Below are 22546 nucleotides of genomic sequence, written 5' to 3'. Positions count from 1 at the left end.
TTACAAACATACTTCCAAAGTTGTATAAGCGCTGGTCAGTTATCCCGTTTTGCCAAAATACTCTGATAGTGTCCACTAATGACTTGGTGTAAGATATGATGTGTTTCCTGATTGGCTTCCGGTCCGCTGTTTTTAATATTATCCACGGTGCTCTGTTCGTTGTTTGAAGTGACAGATGTTCTGTTGGTGTCATACGGTTTCTGGCTAGTTTGAAGTCTGGCAGTTGTTCAGGTCATATAGGTGCTTGTATCTTGTATTTCTTACACTTCGAATTAAAGTCAGATCTACAACGTATACAATGTTATATTTACATTTCCACTGCAAGTTCCTCTATTAGCATTACCATACCAATTGGATCAGCGTCATTTCGAAGCTTCTCTTCTCGCCTTCAATAGCACAAGACAACTGCTAGAAGCAAACTTTTTGATGACGTTTGGCTGTTCCATGAACCTCGTTTGAAATATAAGGGAACATTTGTTTTTAGGTCAATAATAAATAACATTTTAGAATGTAAATATAAGTAGTTTCTGTTTCTGTAGATTACTGGAAGACCTCAAATTTGAGTATATATTCCAGGGTTGGAGGAGTGCGCTTTTGGTTTATATTGTCTCAGTTTGTAGTGATGTCTTCAAGCTGTTAAGTTCTTGCGTTTTGACGAAGTCTTCTGGTAGGTTATTCCACTCTGTTGTTGTTCGGGGGAAAACTGATTTTTTGAAATGTCCGTATTACACTGGAAATGTCGGTAATTGTCACTAATTTTTGATCTGGTACGGGTGTTTGATGAAGTCAATATGTGATCTACAGGTATGACCACTAGCCCCTTTACGATCTCATAAAAAAAGGCAAGCCGATTGGCTCGCCTGCGATCCTTTAGTGGTGTTAGGTTTAGAGTGTCCATCATTTCTGTAACACTGCTGTCCCTTCTATAGTTTGATGTTATAAAGCGGGCAGTCCGGCGTTGTACCTTTTCCAGCGAGTGGATGTTGTTCTGCTGGTAAGGGTCCCATAGCGTGCAGCTGTATTCCAGGACGGATCTCACCAACGATTTATATGCGGTTAGCTTCAGTGACGCTGGGCACTGTCGCAGGTTTCGTCTTAGGAATCCGAGAGTGGAATTTGCCTTGTTGGTTGTGTTACGGATATGAGAGTCCCACTTCATGGAGTTGTGAATAGTCAACCCCATGTATGAATTTTCTTCCACTTCTATGAGTAATTGGCCCGACAGTTGGTAGTTGTAGGCACTAGGCGACTTGAATCTTGACGTTCTCAGAATATAACATTTCGACGCGTTGAAAGACATAACCCATTTCGTTGTCCATTCTTCCAAGGACTTCTGGTCTTTTTGGAAGTCCAGGTGGTCTTGAAGGCATCGAATTGGGCGGTATAACAGACAATCATCAGCGAATAGACGTACAGTAGATGTTACGCAGTCGGGCAAGTCATTGATGTGGCAGAGGAAGAGTATAGGTCCCAGGACCATCCCCTGGGGAACCCATGAATCTACCTTCACTCGTGTTGAATGGCTGCCGTCTACAAGTACTCGTTGGGTCCGTGATGTCAGGAAGGCCTTGATCCATTGTAGGATGTCGGGGTTCACACCAAAATTCTCTAGTTTGTACAGGAGTTTGGAGTGGGGAACCTTATCGAAGGCCTTGCTGAAATCCAGGATGGCAGTGTCCACTTGTAGCTTCATGTAGTACATGTTGGTGATGTCATAGGTGGTAATCAGCAGCTGGGATTCACAGGTGTTTCCTGACCTGAAGCCATGTTGTAAATGTGTCAGTATGTTTTATTCCTCGAGATGTTTCCTGAGGTGGCGGTAGATAATATGCTCAACCGGTTTACAACACACACAAGTGAGCGACACTGGCCTGTAGTTGCTGGGTTGATGGCGGTTACCCTTCTTAAAGATTGGGGTAATGTTGGCATTCCTCCAGTCATCAGGAAGTTCACCGGTCAGAATCGATTGTTGGAATAGTAAGTAGTTAACGGCATTTTCAATGTTCATGTCAGTATGAACGCAAATCAGTCACACATATATATACACATTTTCTGGAATAAATCCTGTCGCACCTGCAAATTAATATGAAGTATCATATACTTATTTGCGTTCATAACAGCATGAACACTGAAAAAAGTCCGTTCACTAGTATGATGTATGTGCATCGTGGAGTTTTGGATGTTATAATTCAAGGTGTAAGAAATACTATATACTAGCGCTTCTCGATCATGAAGGCTAAGTTTGTTTTGAACAAAAACAGGAATAGAATACTTATTTTGCGAGCTTTCGGAAGTGTCTGTTTCCTTTGTCAAGCAAAGAGTAAATGACAGATGCGTGTCTCGACTCTAAACCGCCGAAAACAACTCACTTAGCCACAGTGTGCCTCAGTAAAGTCAGCCGTCAAAAATTATAGAGACATTTCGCCCAATTGCACTGTAATACTGCGTAATGAGTCATACAAATGTTTTTGTGTTTCATCGCTGGCCTTTTTCTGACAGTACAACAACATTTTTAACCAAGATTTGTCTTTCCATACACTAACTATCAGTGTTATTGAGTGTAAAGAACGACAACTCTTTGTAGAAATTGGTACAAAGTTAACAATACAAATACACCCCATCCCGACCACCTTGAGACACACGAATGTTATAGGTCTATTGAATTCATTTGGATTAACAGTTATTTGTTACTATAAAAGTCGGCACAAACTAAATAGTTTGTTACATATTATCAAATAATGTACACTATCAATGCATATGGACACATTTGTATTAAAATATTGTAGGAAAAGGGTTTAATATAAGTTGTTAAAAGTGTGCCCAACTCCCATTGTATATGAATTACAATAAAATATGTTTAAAAAAAATATGGAAATGCACTCTTCCCTATTGGCACAGGATACGGAAGAAGAACATACGATAGAGGTAAAATAATACAAGAATAAACACTCACACAGTCATCACATATGTGCTATTGCCTATCGATTGAATGTTCCTACTATTACATTTTAATGAGTACACGATAGGAGCAGGCATACGGATAACTTTTATATCCCATCTGTAAATTAGAATCTCCGTGCGTATGAACATGTGAAAAGTAGTTCTCAAAAAAAATATTTCGCTATGCAAGAGAACATGCAGTTATGTTTTCCATATTGAATCAAGTTCGATACTCACAACTCACCTTCTCTTATACTAACAATAAACAGGCCTGATTGAAATAGTTTACAAAATAAAACACGAACTATTTTATTCGGATTTATATATTTGCTGATAGATGTTGTTCGGTCAAAATGGCTGCCTGTAGCCGACGTGTACTGCTCTTCAGCGTAATACTGTCATTTTGTGTAATTAATGGAGAAGAAGCTTATGTCAAGAAGAATGCCGGTGACAAAACATTGGAGAGATTCAAACGCAGAAATCTTGAACCGGGGCAAAATAATGTAATTCCTGCTGGAGATGCTGGTCAAAGATTTCCATACGTTAAGGCTGGTGATGGAGATCCGCAAAACCATATCCCAATTGTAAAAGAGAAACTAAAACAACTGGGTGGTCAAAGACCGGGCATGAAAAGCATGCTATTGCAACAAAATCCACAATTGGGAGCACAAATGGACCAAAACAACAACGGGAAAAATCCGGCAAGGCCGTTAAAGAAAGCGTTCAAACTTGCAGAAACTACAGAGTGCGCTGAAGACATCATTACGCACTGCAGCCGGAAATCAATGAAAAATAATTTTGCCGTATTAGATTGTTTACAAAGAGATCCAAAGGTTAGGATAAGTGTTGTATAATTGTAACTTGTATCACAGGAGTTTAATCAGTACGATCTGTATATAAAAAATACCCCTTAAACTACCAGGTATAAAAAAGTATAAGGGGTATTTTTATAGTTATATTGATTAAACGTTAGACTCCTTTGGCTATATTAATTTCTTCATGTATTTCATCCTGACACTAGGACCTATTTTTTGTTTAATATTTTTTTCTCAAAAAGGTCACGGGTTGGTTTAATATCGTGTAAATAACAATGTGAAATGTGACCACTTTGGTGGAAAATCAAGCCTCAAGGTGAATACTATTTGAAAAAGATCATGCAAAATGTCTTATTTTGTCAATTTACCCATTTCATATTTGTAATAGGAAAGAGATTAGTGTGCCACACTTCCTCCCCTTTAAATAAGATTGCATACAAACACGGCAACAACCGGCCAAGTTTTAACTCCATGTCATGACAGGGAGAGCCATGGACATCATTTGTAACAGGAGAGTAGTGTGCTTCCACTGGGGACCAAACCAAGACCCCCTGCTTCCAGTCTGCTACACTCGACAGATTGGGCTAAAGGGCAATTCTCTCAAAGCTAGAAGGCAACATATCTACCACATATATCACTTTCAGGGGTGTAAAGGTCCATTTGCCAAATACCCAGGAAAACAAGTTTTCACATCTGGACAAGTTCAGTTTGTTGCAATTTTGACTGGCTTTGTCAGGGCAAGTATGCTTTCAGCTTGCCACTTATGTCAGTAATATTTATTTGGCACAATGTTGACAGTTCACAAATTCTGATGGTATATGGCCCCTCCTGCTCTATGGCTAGTCATAGGACAAAGCTTGCTGGTGGTGGGATGGTTTGGTTTACTGGTTTTATGTCTTACTTCACTGACAGTGGTCTGTGTTTGGCCCACACATGGAGGTAATAAGTTGCTGCTTACCAGACTCTCTTAAGTTTCATAAAGTTCTCGGCTCGTCCAGGTCATGACACAAGGTTAGACTGCTCCTCAGATGCGGATAGGATGTCACAGCGGCTGTGTGGTCCCTGTTGTCCTCGTGTGTGTGGTGGTGGGATCTTACACCTCCTTTTGTGTACAGAATTAATCAGGGTCACACTGTCTGTGCTAGAAGAGCTATAGGGAATGGCCAAGGCTATTGATACACTGCCTGACTAGGGACCTGTGTTAGAACTTGTTAAGTTAGGAAATTGTGAAAAATTACATGAAATCGGGAGATGTACTGCTAATGGGAAAATTTAGGAGGTACCAGAAAAATTTGGGAGACTCCCACAGTTTTCCGAAAGGTTGACAAGTATATATGGTGTGTAAAGTCACTCATACATACTTATCAGTTTTCATTCAGACACTTGGCCAATCAGCAACTCCAATGTTACATCATGATTTTCCCGTTTTTACAAGATCCAAATATATATACTTATAAGCTAAATGTCTGATGTGTAATAATTCAATGAATACAGGACTTAAACATTTTAGGGCGTAAATTAGCGTTATTTCTCTCATGATTGTTGATGTTCTGATTTATGAACATTTAATTTATTGATGCATGTCCTATTTATCTTTTATTACCATTTTGATGATTTACCTACTCAACCTGAAATTCTCTGGTTTCTGACTGGGGAAAAAAGTGGGGCTAGTAAAATAATTAAACTCAGACAAGTGGCGTTTTGGTATCATCAATTACTTGACCTGGGAAATCGAAAGGGATATGAAATCTTTTTTTACACCTCTATGTTGACAAAAGAAGATATCATATTTTGCTCAAACTTTTGCATAGTAATTATAATTGTATTGAAAGAAAATGTATTCTTTAATGAATTTATATACATGAAATAAAGAAAAATATTTAAAGTCTTAATTATATAAGTTAAAGTGTTTATTTTAAAAGGTTGTAAATTAAATAGGACAGGGAAAAAGATGGAAACGAAGAAACGATCCAGTCTGACGAAAAATCTTGTCAGCTGCTTCAAGCATTGAGATAAAATGTACCATATTCATGACATTATATTTGTATTTTTGATTTGTTGTTTAGGATAAACCTTTGTTGTGTAATTGTAGTTTATATTACATGAAATAAAATTTTAAAGATTCAACGTACTTTATATTTCAGGTTGCTGAAGATATCAGCCCCAAGTGTCAAAATGTAAGTAATCACTTGGTGTGAATGCTAAAAAACATTTTTACTTGTGAAATTTAAGATTTCACCTTGAAATATAGTTAATATTTTTCTTCTGTGATAATTAAATAACACTTTTTGTTTCTTTCACCTCAACCAACCAATCAGAGAGTACTGTTAGTGTGAAAAATACAATTGGCATCGTCAGATGTGACGTCGGTGAGACCAACATTTTCCTGTTCTTACATCGAAATATATTTTTCCTTGTAATGTCTAATTGATGGGAGATGGAAAACATAACATCACTAAAATGTGTCCATGGGTCTTTATGTTGCAGTTTGTTTGGCAGTACAAAATGAATTTGACCAAAGATGACCGGTTTGAATATGCTGCTGATGAAGTTTGTGTGAAAGAGCTGAAAAATGTAAGTGATTAATTCTTGACATCATCTAAGATGTGTAGAGTGTTTGACAGTGTTTGAACCTTGGTTGTGCTAGTAGGTGCATATTTGTAGGAGTAAACGACGATTTTTGTATTTCATATTTAAAGACATATTTCTAAGAATCATTTCTTCTAACATGACAGATATTTTCACAGTAAATATTGGAAATTTTCACGGGTCCTGACATGAAGTCTACCAGCCGCAAAAGCACAGGACTCGTAGAATAATTTGTCACCCCTGGTTTGATCCCTAGTGTCGGAAGCAACTTGAGCCGAATCCCTTTACAGTGTCTGAAAATAATTGCATAGATGTTATGAATCTCTATTTAGCTAGCACAGCCCTTGGTAAAATTATCGCTTGTCTGTGTCTTGATTTGTGTTACTAATGGAATAGTTATGTCAAAAGTAACTCGGAAGAATAAATTAATGGTTTTGACAATTTTATGTTATTTTGGATCCGATTCGAAATTCATTGTGACAACCTTCGTAAAAGTCCATTTTGACTTAAACTCAAATATTACTGAACAGACATAACTGAAATTTAACAACAGTGATTGGTGTATGGTCCAGGTCAAATGTTGTTTTGGAGCCCTTTTCCATCTATTTTGAACTAACTCAAAACTTACGGACATAATTTGGGCAAATCCTTTTGGAAAATATCAGTAAATGGGCCCTACAAACTTTTGTTAATTTGGAGCCAATTCCAAATCTGATATGGCCAATATGGAAGCCATATTGTTTAAATTCTGTTGGAATGGATTTTATTGAAATTCAATTGGTCCATTTGTGAAGTCTAACTCTAATCAAGAACGCTGAAAAATGACGGTATCTATTAATCTTTTTGTTCTCTTTGATCTTTATTTTTACAGATACCTGAATGTGGAAAACTACAAAAGGGCGGGGGACAGATTATCCCTTGTCTAGTGGAAAACATTGAAAACATCACAGATAATAACTGCAGAACTTACCTCAACAAGATGGCAAGGATTGTCTTCAGTGATTTCCGCATGGTCTACGGCTTCGTTGATGAATGTAGTAGCGACATCCAGGCACATCAGTGTGGGAGACTACAGTTCGAGGATAGTAAGGTATACAAGATATGTAGGCTGGTTTTCTAACTTTCGAAAAAAAAAAATGGTTTCTGTAATTATTGCATGCGTGGAAATACATAAAATCCTGTCACTGAATTTCTGGAAAATGAAAAACAGAAGGAAAATGCACGGTAAGACTGATTCGAACCCCAGGACCCTTCAAACTCTAGAAGGACGCTCTACTGGGGTATTTACCAATGCAATCAGTCAAGATGAATACTCCAAACTCCTAACTAATGTCAGCTAGACAGTAGTCGGTATGGTCTACTTTGTCAATAAACTGCAAAGTTATGTCACATATCCGGTAATAAGCCCACTCCCTACCTTTTGACATATTTTCTTGCACAGGCCTCCTGGGCTTTTCACAGGTAAAATATGGTTAAGACTCATGATTGATGAATAATGTTTCTTTACACAGGCTGTTCATTCCCAAGGCAGAACACTGCACTGTTTGGCCAAGAAGATCAGCCAACTGAATCCTGTCTGTAAGAAACAGTTGTTGAGGATAGCGGAGCTTCAAGCCGACGACTACCATCTCGATAGGCCCTTGTTTTACGCCTGTCGTCTTGACCGCGAGAGGTTCTGTGAAAGCATTGTGGCTGGACAGGGAAGAGTCTACGAATGTCTGTTCAAACACAAGTTTGATGCTGACATGTCTGACGAGGTAAACATCAATAAATTCAACCTCATTTTCTATNACCCCCCCCCCCCCCCCCCCCGACACACACACTCACAAAAAATCATCTTGTTATGGCTCATATCTGTTCAATTTTCTTATTTCTCAAATATGACACATTTTTTTACAATTCTTTGGGGCTGTTCCAAAATTAATCGTAGGGGAGGGGTGAGAGGCACTTTCTCAGAGAATCCTGCCACCCATAAAATTTTAAAAGTGAATTTAGTATAAGGAATTGTGAGCAGATCTGGTTTTCACCCACCCATTCATAATGTATTAATCCATTCACCCTTTAAGTTACATTTGAACCTCACCAAATCAAAAACTGGGCAAGTCTAGTTTTAACATTTAGGGGTGAACGAGTAAATAATGGTGTCTCCTACCTCACCCACACAGTAAATTATGGAACAGCCCTTACTCTACGTGACTAGATAATATTCCAGTCTATCATTAGTAGGTATGTGGGATATGAATATTCTACCCTAGGGTGTAGTATTTAAGCAGAAACAAGGCTTTTCTGTGTTCGCAGTGTTCCTGATTTCCTGTGCACAAACTTGCAGAATATAAACCCTCTGAAAGGATGAAAAATGATATTTTGTTATTCATTGTTTGAAAGTTGTTCTCGTGTGTTTGCAGTGTCGGGACAAGCTGACAGTTAGACAGCGACTGATAGCAGAAGATGTTAAAGTGGAGAAGTCATTCTTCGGTGCCTGTCGATTAGACATCAAGGAAAATGGCTGCTTCTCTGCTGGGAACAACAACAATGACGACGATGCCAGGCGTGCATCTGTCCTTCTTTGTCTGGAGAATGCCCATAAGAGAGGTAGGTAATGCAGATATTGAGACAGTTGTGAAGGTTTGGTGCCTGGTTTGTTTGAATTTGTTTACTTAAATGAGAGCAAGATTGGCCAGTATTAGCTTGATTCAGTTATTATTTTGAATTGTAAGTGAGATTGTGATGAAGCTTTTTGTGAATATATTAGATGTTTGTAAAAAAAGCAAATGTTTATAACCCATACCTGGAATGAATCTAGACTTGATTCACTACCGTTTATGTGCTTCAAAATCCCCCTATTTCAACAAGAAGATATTTGTTTTTCTTCAAAATATTTCCCCTATATGTTTACTTTACAGTTCAACAGTTGAAATGCATAATAATTCATATATACATTTTCTTTGCATTATTTAAAAAAAAATAAGCTTAAAATTGTTTATAAATTGAAATATGCTGCTCACATGTATGTCAGACAAAACATGTATCTTTTACCTTCATGACGCTATAGCCTTGTATCAAAATTTTAATTTCTCCCAAATCTGAAAAAGGGTAGATTCCCCTAAAACCGAGATTGTTCCTGACAAGGCGACCTAGTGAGGAAAGTACTTTTGTCCAATGCATCCGTATTAAACAGATTGTGTATAAGGTGTCTCTGATGAACCCCAGAGCATATTAAGTTTATGTTTACGCCATAGTTTGGTAATATTGAGGTCTACACCTGATTAGATTTTAGTGGTCTTTGGTCAAGGCTAAAGGATCAAAGGTCAAGGTCAAAGAACAGAACTTTTGAAGTAAAAAGCTTGTGTACGAGATAGACATCAAGAACATATTTACACAATGGTATGGTTACTTGGAGTTCTAAACCTGATTAGACTTCAGAAGTCATTTGTTAAGGTTAAAGGGTCAGAGGTCACAGGCAAAGCGGGATGGGAGGGAAGAGGAGGTGGGCGTATATCTGATTTAAACATATGATATTTGCAACAATACAAATGGGATTAGACACAAGTTAAAAACTTCAAATATGTCTATGTTTGATTCCACTCACTTTGTTTCTGTTTCTTTGGTTACAGACACAGTCATCACGCCAGAGTGTCTCGCTGAGATGATGGACCTTCGTAAAACTCTGATGGCAGATTTCAAGATAAATCCTGAGATAGTGGCCTCGTGTGGTGCTGAGATCAATACAATGTGTGAGGGAGGGTTGACAAGAGGGGGAAAGACCATTCACTGCCTGATGGAACATGCCAGGAACCAACACAAGAAGGCTAGCCCCCAGTTGTCTCCACCCTGTGTCAGAGCTGTAAGTAGGACTTATCTAATGCCTGAAACATAGGGCTTGTGTGATCTTGAAACAGGGCTTGTTTGATTCTGTAACAGGCCTCATGTGATTCTGAAACAGGGTTCCTTTGATTCTGAAACTGGGCTCTTTTGATTCTGAAACAGGGCTTGTATGATCCTAAAACAGGGCTTGTGTAATTCTGAAACAGGGCTCGTGTGTTTCTGAAACAGGGCTTCTTCAATTCTTAAACAGGGCTTGTGTGATTCTGAAACAGGGCTCGTCTGATTCTGAAACTAAGGGCTCATGTAAATCTTAAACTGGACTCCTGTTATTAATGAAACCTTGAGGTAATGTAATACTAATACTGAATCATAGATCTCATGTTGTACTGAAACGTTGGGTTCAAACAAAGTGCTGTGCTTGTGTTTTGTGGATACATAAGTCTTATTTAATACTGACTGAAATTTAGTCTTTGACAATTTGGTCTGTTTTTGAGCTTTATTAGAGGATAAGATGTTAAATGGAAGTACACTTGAGAAATTTGTATACAAATGTGTATTTTGATGCTGGTAGATTGATGATGGGAATTAAAGCACTGTGAGTTGTAATGTGTGGTATTTAAATGGAAGGTAAGATACTGAAATCTGACTTTGATTATATCTCATAGCTGGAGAGCCTAGTGAGGGAGGCTGATGTTGGCAGTGACTTCCGTATGGACAGAAACCTGCAAAAAGCCTGTCAGGAGGTGGTCAATATCGTATGCAAGGACATTCATCCTGGAGATGCTGAGTAAGTACACAGGGAATAAGCAATAGCTGTTCTAATGACACCCACATAAGGGTGGTCAGATAGTACTGTGGATAGTTCGCCGATTTTTCACCAAGACAGAATTTTGGTTTCGGATTTGATGAGATAAGGTATGCAGTCACCTGCAAGGCCACATAGGCTTTATTCTAGGCGGTCTGGTGTCCTCCTGTAGAAAGACACCTGTGTACTTCATCTGTGCAAACTTAAGTGATTAAGATATGTTTGTAACTTGTTTAATACTTGTAATTTAAATTAAGTTTGCAGTCAGAAAAATTATCTTAATTTTTCAGTCAGAAAATTTGAAATATATACTTGTGAAAATTGCTACTCCCTCTCCTATTAGGTAAATTACATAAACTCCAGACTTTTACCAGTTTTTGTGTAAAAATTAAACTATCCAAATTTGTTTCCCAGAACAAAATTACAAATGTTTAACCCCATGAAGATAGAATGCTACATAGTCAGCATGATGCATCATTTAGCATGTCACTATTGGAATATTTTAAGATAAATTGCTGGCTACTGTTTTGTTTGCAGGGTGATCAATTGCTTAATGGACCACCTTGATTCGGAATATATGACTGACCTGTGTGAGGAAAAGTTGATGCAGATACAGTACTTCATCGTGCGGGACTTCAGGTAAGGATGTCACTACAGACATCAGTAATGCTGACACTTTTCATAAATACTCGGACTATTTACACTCTTTGGAGACATGTCTGACTGTAAGAGGGCAAGACTTTTTCTAGGGCCATTTTGGGGCCAAAATATAGTCCCATTCCCAACGCAAAATGTTGCTACTATTTCAAAAATTCTCATTTAAATCTAGGGTACATTCGCGTATCCGGTTGAAACGGTTGAACCGGTTGAACCTGTAAAGAAAACGACAGGTACAGATTTGGACCGAGGCTGACCTCAGTAAAATTTGGTACGTGTAGATTGAGGGGTCCAGACGTACCTGACCGAAACTAAACTGCTGAATATTGCTAGTTTGCGTTATTTCTTTCTAAAACAATGTCAAGCCACATGTAGTTTTTATGATACGTTATGTAATTTAGTGGACGCGTGAGAGAAGGGCATAATATTATTGATACATTGTTTTTTATTCTCCGAAACTGTGCATTTTTAGCTCTGCTTATAGAACGGTCCAAGTGTGTTCGTTTATCGTCGAAAATTTCTGCGCCACACGTACCGTTTCAACCGGTAACGCGAATGTAGCCCTATTGTCTAAAAAAAAAGGTCTTTTAGATGACACTTTGCAAATAAAAAAAATAAATATTTTGGTACGATTCCAGAATTTCCTTATTTGGCTTATCTTGTTTCCCAGTTCTAAAGTCACTGGGCCCCGTTCCCAAAGTGGTGAGAAAAAACCCATGGTCGTACCTAGGTTAATAATCCAGCTAACACTAAATGTATTGGCCAACCATTAGGTCTTGGTTTTACAGATAAATTGATTTTGTTTATAATATTGTCCTGGTATCCAGCTATCTCACAATTAACTGGACAATTTTTAGTTTTTACCTGGAACAAAAGTGACTGGATTATCTTTGATCCACTATGTGCCTCTGCAGAGCATTTTGTCCTTTGTGCAAGACACTCAACTGTTGCCTGATTTCCTGGTAAATTGTGCCACAATCTTTTGGAAAATGCAAAATCAGTTTTTCTATTATCAGTTTTTCTATTATCTTTCCAAAATGTTTTCTGAATTTAAGCATTATATCCAAGTTGCAATCGTCTATGAAGTTTCCTTAAAAACTACTAGTGAGAATAAATTTGAAAGAGTCGTGTCTGATTCAAAATATAAACTTCTGCTATGAATGTGCTTTGTTAGCGTAATTAAATGATAGCGTATGGTTGACAAAAAGGATGAATAATAAACACATCATGGCCCTGACAGATCAATCGTGGAGCCACTCTATCAGAAAGTTTATTCCATCTTTATTCACAAAAACAATTGTGGCTTTTCCTCTACAGATTACACTTTAATGTAGAGATAAGATTTTGAAGTTCAAAACACATTTTACCTGCTTCATATTGTACAGTTCAAATGTTAGTTTGCCATTTTTGATTTGTATCAAGAAAAGCGTCTGAACAAGGTTTTAAAATAAGAATAAGTGAGAACCAATCTGCAATGAAAAAAAAGTTGATTGTCCAATGACAAGAGTTATTTCCCCTTACGCACAGGCTGGATGCCACCTTGTACAAGCACTGTCACCAGGACGCTTTCAAACTGTGCCACGCCCCCAAAACCTGGATAGAGCAGGATTCGACAAATGTGGAGCTAGGTCCCATGGTTCTCCCATGTCTGTTCCGTTATATGAAGGACCACGACACTGATCCTGAACTACAGGTATGATGAGGTGTCTGCCAAGTTCGTTGGAATGCAGTGGTAAAAACACACATCAACAACAAAACAAATTCTTAGGAGTGGCCTGTATTGTTTTGTGCTGTGAAAATAAAGCTGTTTATGTCACTTCAACAGTATCAATTTTAACTATTACACAGAGAACAAATTATATCTTTGATTTTTAATATTTAACAGAAGTATGTTTATTTAAAAAAAAACACATCAATATTTGTATTAAACTCGTTTTGAGATATGCTATATCACAACAAGAGTGTAATGTGTGTTGAAACCTGATCAGCTAATGTCTTGAGTGAAACTAAACTTAACACTATTGACAAGACTATTGATATTTCCTTACTATTCATGCCTCTTAATTTTCTCTGATGTCTTGCAAGACCAATTTGCCTTTATTTAAAGTTTACCCGAGTCCTGTTGAAAACTTCATTTATCACATGTATTTTCAGGAAAATTTATAGATTTTGTTGAATTTGGAGGCAAAAATAACAGAAAGTGGAGCATTGATTTACAAATTTCCTATATACTGTTTATGCTTCTATTAGTGAAATTTGATACCCCAATCCTCCAACCCCTGGATGTGATTCTCTTACTTAAATATACTTCTTACTGACGCAGGTCACCAGGGCTTGTAAGCACGAGATTCTGAGAGTGATGAGGCGCCGGTCAAAACGAGTTGAGTTGGACACAGAAATTGAAAGGAAATGTGTCAATGACTTGGGACGATTCTGTTCTGATGGCCAGTCAGACAATTACGAAAAAGGGGAGGTAAGAATTGCAATAATAATAATAATATACAACATTTGATATAGAGCTAGAATATGCCACTCTAAAGCGCCTTACAGTACATAGATATACAATTTGTACAATCAATATACAATTAGCATATATACATAAATCAATACAATATTTGAGGAATTTGAAGGACCTACCTTAATAGAGGTGTACATCCTTCTTAAGACTTATACAGCAGTCAATACTAGAGTAATACAAGGAACTAGAAAATGTATATCATGATTTCCTGTTCATCACAAAGTTGTTTTTCTGTCCACTGGCTAGGAATCGGACATCAAACTCGTATAAGGGTAATTCCAGTATAAAGCTAACCAACCTCAGAGCTCGCAAAATAGATCACTTCTCTCCATGGACATGAGTCTCCTGCCTTTTACTTTTATGCAGTTTATGACTAAATTCTTTGTATGGTATCCCTAAACAAAACCTTTGAGTCCTGGGGTGAGTTAGATGTTTTACTGGAATAGCCCTTACAGCGTTTGGCTTAGCTAATGGATTTTGATTTTGGTTTAATCAAGATATGTTAGAATGTACTTTACTGATTTGGTTTAATACTGTTGACAGCACAATACATGAATTTAGGAATCTCAATTATCTGAAATAGCACAAACATAATTATATGATTTGTGACCAGGATATCTTTGATGATGACCTTCTCATGTGTATAATTGAGATTTACATTATAAATATATACAGGGTTCTCCCCAGAATTTTTTTAAGCTGATATGTTTCATTTGCAACGAACATTCAAGACGGACACGCTAATATAATACCTTATCAAACCTAAAGGGGGGGGGGTAATATTATGTTTAAAAAGTTACTTTAATTACCAAACTTCTTTTGGTGAACATTAAAATCAAGGAAATAAATAAGTGTTTCTTATGTCTGAATTTTCAGCAATATTATTGTTTTAAATATTCTAAAAAAAATACAATTGATAGAAAGGTGTATGAGTTTTGTACATTGAATAATAGATATGACATTTGTGACATTTGTCTCTTATCTTTACATTTGTATCCCTTACTTAATCCCCATTAAAAATAATTTAAAGAAGACATATTTAAAAGCTGTTTGTGCTTTAGGGGGAAACACTTACATGAAAAAGTTTATATCATAGTTCTTATTATTGTAAGAGAAAATGGTTTAATAAAATGTACAGTGTTTTTATTTCCTCCAAAACTGTATTAAATACTGCTGTCAGTTAATGTGATCAAAGATTAAAACAGCATTTTTATTTGAGCTCTTCTTCATTAAAAACGACAAATCCGGATTTTCATTCCCCTTTCCGGTTTGTACTTTACACAATCCAAGATGGCGACCATCACTAACTGAATACACACGCTATTTCAGCGTTGTCAAATGCAATCATATGGGAGTAAATTAATTTATAATAGATGTAATAAGTGTTTGTTTTGTTAATCCAACAGTAGGTACCTCAATTAATCACCTATTGACCATGTTAAAAGGATCCGGTGATAATTGCTTTAGGCTCCAGTGAGCACGCTTATTGCCGGACACCTGTGGGCTTGTCGTCCGGTCCCCCTCCCCACTAATTACAGGCCCCCTGTGGCAATACGCCTATCGTGCAACTGACCAGTGGGGTCATTGCTGGACTTGGGTCAGCCGTGTCATTTAATCAGTGTCAATTTCTTGTGTAAAAAGACCACCTTCAGTACAAATAACAAGGTGATACGGTTCACAGTTTAAGGTGATACGGGTCAATTAAGCTGATACGGCAGGGAGGATTTCAAAATGAAGCTGATACGGAGCCGTATCAGCTAAATGGCCTGGGGAGAACCCTGATATAAAATCTGCTTTACTGTTTTGATAAAACTGTTGATAGCGCAAAACATGAAATTCAGGAATCTCAACAATTCGAAAATAAAACAAACATATATATGATTTGTGACCAGGATGTTGGTATATAGGAAATGTTTGACGACCTTTTACAAGTGTTTAACTGAGATTTACATTCAATATATAATCTGTTGTCAGGAGTTGTCATGTCTACAAGACAACTTTAATCACTTTAGTTGTACATTATATGATCTTGTTGTCAGGAGCTGTCAAGTCTACAGGACAACTTTACTCACTTTAGGTGTACATTATATTATCTTGTTGTCAGGAGCTATCCTGTCTACAAGACAACTTTAAACACTTTCGTCGTACATTATATGATTTTGTTGTCAGGAGCTGTCCTGTCTACAAGACAACTTTAATCACTTTCGTCGTACATTATATGATCTTGTTGTCAGGAGCTGTCATGTCTACACGACAACTTTAATCACTTTAGTTGTACATTATATGATCTTGTTGTCAGGAGCTGTCATGTCTACAAGACAACTTTAATCACTTTAGTTGTACATTATATGATATTGTTGTCAGGAGCTGTCAAGTCTACAGGACAACTTTACTCACTTTAGTTGTACATTGTATGATCTTGTTGTCAGGAGCTATCCTGTCTACAAGACAACTTTAATCACTTTAGTTGTACATTATATGATCTTGTTGTCAGGAGCTGTCATGTGTACAAGACAACTTTAATCACTTTAGTTGTACATTATATGATATTGTTGTCAGGAGCTGTCAAGTCTACAGGACAACTTTACTAACTTTAGTTGTACATTGTATGATCTTGTTGTCAGGAGCTATGCTGTCTACAAGACAACTTTAATCACTTTAGTTTTACATTATATGATCTTGTTGTCAGGAGCTGTCCTGTCTACAAGACAACTATGACGACCTGGAGGATGACTGTCAGGAAATCATTGGTAACATCACGGAGAGCCAGGACACATACCTGGAGCTAGACAACCTTGTCATGAAGTCCTGTATGCCAATGATTAAGAAGTTTTGTCGAGAGGTCAGTTCTCAAATGGCTACCAGAGAGATGCTTCAATAAACGATAATGCTGTTCCTATATAGATATCAAAAAACAAAAACTTGCTTTGGTGTTGAAGCAAGTTTTGATATCTGTAATATAAACCTGGGAAAAAGGCATCTAATTTAAATTCAAGTATACCCTGTAATAACCACCCATTGAATTGCAAGTTAAGAGGGGCGGGAAGGGAAGTAGGATCAATTGTATTGGAATCAGGTTTTCTGATGGCTGTACATGTATAGACAATATTTTGTACAGACTACTCCTAAAGTACACACCAAATTTTGCACATGTCCTACTCACCTGAGTATATGTGACAACTATTTTTCCACTACGATTTAGAGAAGAGTTAATGCCCTTGATTTACTGCCTAACGAACACTTGCCTAGTTTACCACTCTTACATATAACAAGGATTTCAACAACAAATTCAATTTTTTTTTATGAACCATATACAGCTGTTTCTTAAATTCAAGTGAAAAGAAAAAAAAAACATTTGAAAAATGAAATAAATGTTTCATGAAGTTTTGTATAAGTCAAAAGAATGGCTATGGTGTTGATTAATTGTAGGAAAGTGAAAATGGTAATGCTATATATCAGACTGTACACTCTTTAACTCATTCACCCCTGAAATTTCATAATGAACTATTCCTATTCTTTGAATTGGAAAAGTTCAAAATGTGTCTTCAGGGGTAAATGAATGTAAACTTTTGTTCCTGGTTTGTAGGAGATGGAGGAGGATGCAGATGCTGAGGAGGTGATGGACTGTCTCATAGAGAACAAGCACGATCCGTCAATGGACGAGAGGTGTGCTGCAGGGGTGGAACATCATCAAATCGTGAGTTTTCTTACAGGATACGGTATCAGGGAATCAAATTTTTAAGTTTGAAGAAATGGTTGGTTAAGGTTGTATGCTATATATTATATTCCGTCACAATCATATGACGTAACAATCAATACCTGCTCCCAAGAGAAGATAACTCTGCAATATGCAAAGACGGAATACTTTGACATGCAATTTTTAATCCAAAAAAAATCCACAATACTGCAAAATAGAAATACTTATTGTTTGTTATATCATTTATAATTAGCTCTGACAGTTATTTTGTATTAAACTACCGTATTAGTCCAGTGATAAGCCTACGCCTGGTAATAAGCCCATCCATATTTATTACAGTTCAGTATGAATGCTGACAAACGCTGTTTCATTGTCCTGTAATAAAGCCCAGCTCCCTACTTTGAGTCAACAATTATGTGTTGGTCCCCTGGGCTTATTGCAGGATAAATATGGTACTGTAATAAAAATTTGTATCAATACATTTTTAGCTCACCTGGCACGTCGTCCGTCCGGCGTCCAGCGTCAATATTTTACTTTAAACAACTTCTTCTTAATAACCGAAAGGCCTAGGGTGATGATATTTGGCCAGAAGCAAAATGGGATGAAGGGCTACCAAGTTTGTTTAAATAAATGACCTTCATCTATTTTCAAGGTCACAGGGGTCAAATATGTTAAAAACTTTAAACAACTTCTTCTCAATAACCAAAATGCACAGGGTGTTGATATTGGGCCAGTAGCATGCTAAGATGAAGGGCTACAAAGTTTGTTCAAATGAATGACCTTCTCCCATATTCAAGGTCACAGGGGTCAAATATGTTAAAAACTTTAAACAACTTCTTCTGAATACCCAAAATGCCCAGGGTGATGATATTTGGCCGGTAGCTAGCTGAGATGAAGGGCTATCAAGTTTTTTGAAATGAATGACCTTCACCCATATTCAAGGTCACAGGGGTCAAATATTTTGAAAACTTTAAACATCTTCTTCTCAATAACCAAAATGCACAGGGTGTTGATATTGGGCCAGTAGCATGCTAAGATGAAGGGCTACAAAGTTTGTTCAAATGAATGACCTTCTCCCATATTCAAGGTCACAGGGGTCAAATATATTAAAAACTTTTAACAACTTCTCAATAACCAAAATGCCCAGGGTTATGATATTTGGCCAGTAGCATGCTGAGATGAAGGGATACGAAGTTTGTTCAAATGAATGCCCTTCACCCATATTCAAGGTCACAGGGGTCAAATATATTAAAAACTTTTAACAACTTCTCAATAACCAAAATGCCCTGGGTGATGATATTTAGTCAGTAGCATACTAGGATGAAGGGCTACAAAGTTTGTTTAAATGTATGACCTTGAATCATATTCAAGGTCACAAGGAGCAAATATTTTAAAAATATTTTAACAACTTGTTCTGAATAACCAAAAGGCTCAGGTTGTTGTTATTTAGTTATTAGCATATGCTGGGATCAAGGACTACTATGTTTGTTAAAGTGAATGACTTTGACTCATATTCAAGGTCACAGGGGTCAAATTTGTTTAAAATCTTTAAACAACCTCTTATGAATAACCATGGGTCCCAGGATGTTTATACTTTGCAAGTTGCATCCTGAGATGAAAGGCTATACAATGTGTTCAACATAATGACTTTGTTCGACTTTCAATCACAGGGGTGAAATGTTTTAAAAAAAAACCAGGGGCTTTTGAACGAATTTTAATCATAAATACTGATATTTTGCCTGGAGCTTTATTTTAGATCACTTTTAAGGTTACAAGTGAGTTTTATACCAGATGAGTGATGCAGGCCCATTGGGCCTCTTGTTATTTGTTCTTTTAGTCTTTAATTTCAGTTATATATAAACTCTTTAAAAATCAGTGACGTGTGTTGTTTTTTTCTCCAGATATCATTACAAGATTTCCGGTTTAGTCACAAATTCAAAGAAGCCTGTAAAGAAAATGTGATGATGTACTGTAAAGGGAAAAAATCAAAGTATGTATAATAGTCGAGATCTACGGGATAATGAATAGAAACAATGCAAACTCGTGCTTCATTATCACAAATGTCAGGGTCTTCTTTACTCCAATGTATTGAATACTCAATTTATCTAAGATTTGTTTAACCCTTTCACCACTGTAAGCCATAATGGACTCATCCATATCAATGCATGGAAGAGTCGATTTGAGTTTGATAGGGGTGAAAGGGTTAATGGTTTAAAATGTTTTTGGCATAACAAGGTTTGACTATGGCCACATTTGTTTATTGCGATCCAAACGATTGAACCGGTTTGACCAAGAGTTGTTCGTCTATGACATCAGGTCAGACCCAGTAATCTGATGCTGCTTTCAGACGAGCCTAGACAAAACCTTGCAAGGCCTACATAAACATTTGCAGGTCTGCCAGGATTTATACCTGAAAATGTTACATTTAAGAATAGGCAAACCGGTTGAACGGGATATGTAAAAGGGGCCTAAAGTTTTCCTGAAGTTAAGATTTAAAAAAATAAGATGCCTGTATCAAAAGTAAAGATTTAAAATAAATATTGCATGTATTGGATGTATTAGAATGCAGTAAATAAGATAAAACCTCTTTATTAATCAGAATGTAAGATGTATGGTCAACTTTATATCTATGTGCAGGGGCTTGACAATAAGGATAAAGCCCAATAGTCTGAGACTAGTGTAATCTCCAACATGTTAAAAACGGCTAGCCTGATTGACCAGTCAAAACTTGATATTGCTTAATCGTGTTGAATAATATTAGGTTAGTGGAATTTGCACATGGACTAGTCAAAATTAGAAACTTCTACCCAAATTGTGATAAGTGGTATTCAAAATTAGTTTCTAGTGCTGCATAATGTATGGTATTTGCCAGAGACTGAGAGAACAATTTCTTGTCCAGAATGAGGCTGTGCCAAATTCTGGACACTGAAAAATCTTGTTCTAGGCTTTGTAAAGTATACTGTATATAGGGAAATTTTCGCTGCATTTTATTGCAGAGGGCCAATTTATCATTTCGGCAACTTTAGTAAAAAAACATAATGTACATAGTTTATTAAATGTAAAGGTCAAAATTTAAACTTGGGAATATGGTTATTACTGGTGAAGGATGAAAGTTTTACAGGGCGAAATATTTCACTGTATACAGTTTTTATGCCCACTGTCAATCAATGTCAAAATGTTGGATATACCTGTCCGGTATAGGTAGGAAAAAGGAACGAGTAAGTGAATGTAGCCTAGTGAAGAGATACATCTAACACATTAATTTAACTATGTCTACTAGGTATGATGTGGTGGCCTGTTTGAGCGAACACGTGAGAAACGACACTGTCATCGAGATGAAACACAGGATATCAAAGGTCTGCCGTAAACAGCTGCGATTTGAGGTCCTTCAAAGGGTAAGTACATACTTCGACAACACAATTTAAAAAATAAATTTAAATTTAAGTACAAAAATAAATGTATTTTGGGTCAGACCGGCATGTTTAACAGAAGGACTTCAGTTTTAGATGAGCAAACTTTATATATTTTAACAAGCGGGTGTCGGTATTAAAGTTGGTTTCTGTCATTGGGAAGAATATCATCAAAAAATATCAATAGTCTACCAACACTTACTTCTTTTTCTACTATAGCCTGTGTATTCAAGGTGATGTGTTACTATATAAGAATAACCATTGATTATTTATATGGATAACACACAGGCGTTATGTGTAGCAAGCAATGTCATTGGCTATGAATAAACTCGTGACTGGGTATTTTGACCTCAGTACTTTCATTGACTTCACACAAGATACATTGTCAACAAATTGTGTGACATTATGTGCAAATCTGAGGCAGTGAAAGAATACATTATAAACGAGGGTTACTTGTTGTGAAATCTCGATATATAACAACGATGTGACCATGAACATTTAGGTTTATGTATGTATTCTTTTGATGTTCAGTTTCACAGATCTGTTTGTCCACCTACATACAATATATTGCTTTCAGGATGGATTTTGAGAGGATACTTCTTCAGAATTGATAGCACATCTGTATTTTTTTTTCAGGGAGAAAAAATTGACCTTGACCCAGAACTTAAGAAGGCATGTAAAAAAGAATTGGATACAGTGTGTTCTGGGGTGGAACATGGAAATGCAAAGGTATGGTGCTTTAATGTTTAATCAGCACAACATCATCCTTTCTGTAGATTTTAAATTCCCGCTAAATGATTTAATGATTTGTGTTTGTCTATGTCTTCTGTGCTTATTCCGTCTGCGTATTGCAGAGTTATCTTCTCTTGTGAGCAGGTATTGATTGTTACGTCATAGGTTTGTGCGAGAAAATTACGTCGTTTTCTCAAAAATTGATGACGTTACTCTCATAAACAAGTGACGTAACAATCAATACCTGCTCCCAAGAGAAGATAACTCTGCAATACGCAAAGACGGAATAATTTAAGGAAAAACATTACAATCTTGTTCAATGGTTCAGTGTTGTTGAATGGTTCAGTTAACACTCAGAACCACCGGTACTTCTATAAAATTGAATATTTATTTTTTTATGTCATGTGATCAACTTGACTGATAGATCATTTTTTTTATGTCATGTGATCAACTTGACTGATAGATCATTTTTTTTATGTCATGTGATCAACTTGACTGAAAGATCATTTTTGAATTATCACAAAATACTGTACAGCAGGATATTTCGACGATTTAGTG

At 36.8% G+C, this 22546-nt stretch overlaps 1 protein-coding gene across 1 annotated transcript in view; it reads left to right on the top strand.

Moving 5' to 3' along the window:
- Positions 1-3275: 3275 nt before the first annotated feature.
- LOC110457468 (Golgi apparatus protein 1-like) overlaps positions 3276-22546 on the top strand; it is a 31330-nt gene continuing 12059 nt past the window's right edge. Inside the window, exons 1-16 of the mRNA XM_021508765.1 lie at positions 3276-3773; positions 5900-5932; positions 6243-6329; positions 7216-7434; positions 7856-8101; positions 8750-8936; positions 9959-10188; positions 10835-10956; positions 11512-11613; positions 13159-13324; positions 13955-14104; positions 16839-16991; positions 17736-17846; positions 19748-19836; positions 21127-21241; positions 21893-21985. Of these exons, the coding sequence (XP_021364440.1) occupies positions 3294-3773; positions 5900-5932; positions 6243-6329; positions 7216-7434; positions 7856-8101; positions 8750-8936; positions 9959-10188; positions 10835-10956; positions 11512-11613; positions 13159-13324; positions 13955-14104; positions 16839-16991; positions 17736-17846; positions 19748-19836; positions 21127-21241; positions 21893-21985 (2583 nt within the window). The 5' untranslated portion in view covers positions 3276-3293. The remainder of the gene's footprint in view (positions 3774-5899; positions 5933-6242; positions 6330-7215; positions 7435-7855; positions 8102-8749; positions 8937-9958; positions 10189-10834; positions 10957-11511; positions 11614-13158; positions 13325-13954; positions 14105-16838; positions 16992-17735; positions 17847-19747; positions 19837-21126; positions 21242-21892; positions 21986-22546) is intronic.

The sequence above is a fragment of the Mizuhopecten yessoensis genome, unplaced genomic scaffold, assembly GCF_002113885.1.
Source record: "Mizuhopecten yessoensis strain PY_sf001 unplaced genomic scaffold, ASM211388v2 scaffold9157, whole genome shotgun sequence".
NCBI lineage: Eukaryota > Metazoa > Mollusca > Bivalvia > Pectinida > Pectinidae > Mizuhopecten > Mizuhopecten yessoensis.
Note: the sequence above shows the minus strand (reverse complement) of the source record. Positions and strands in the feature narration are given on the sequence as shown.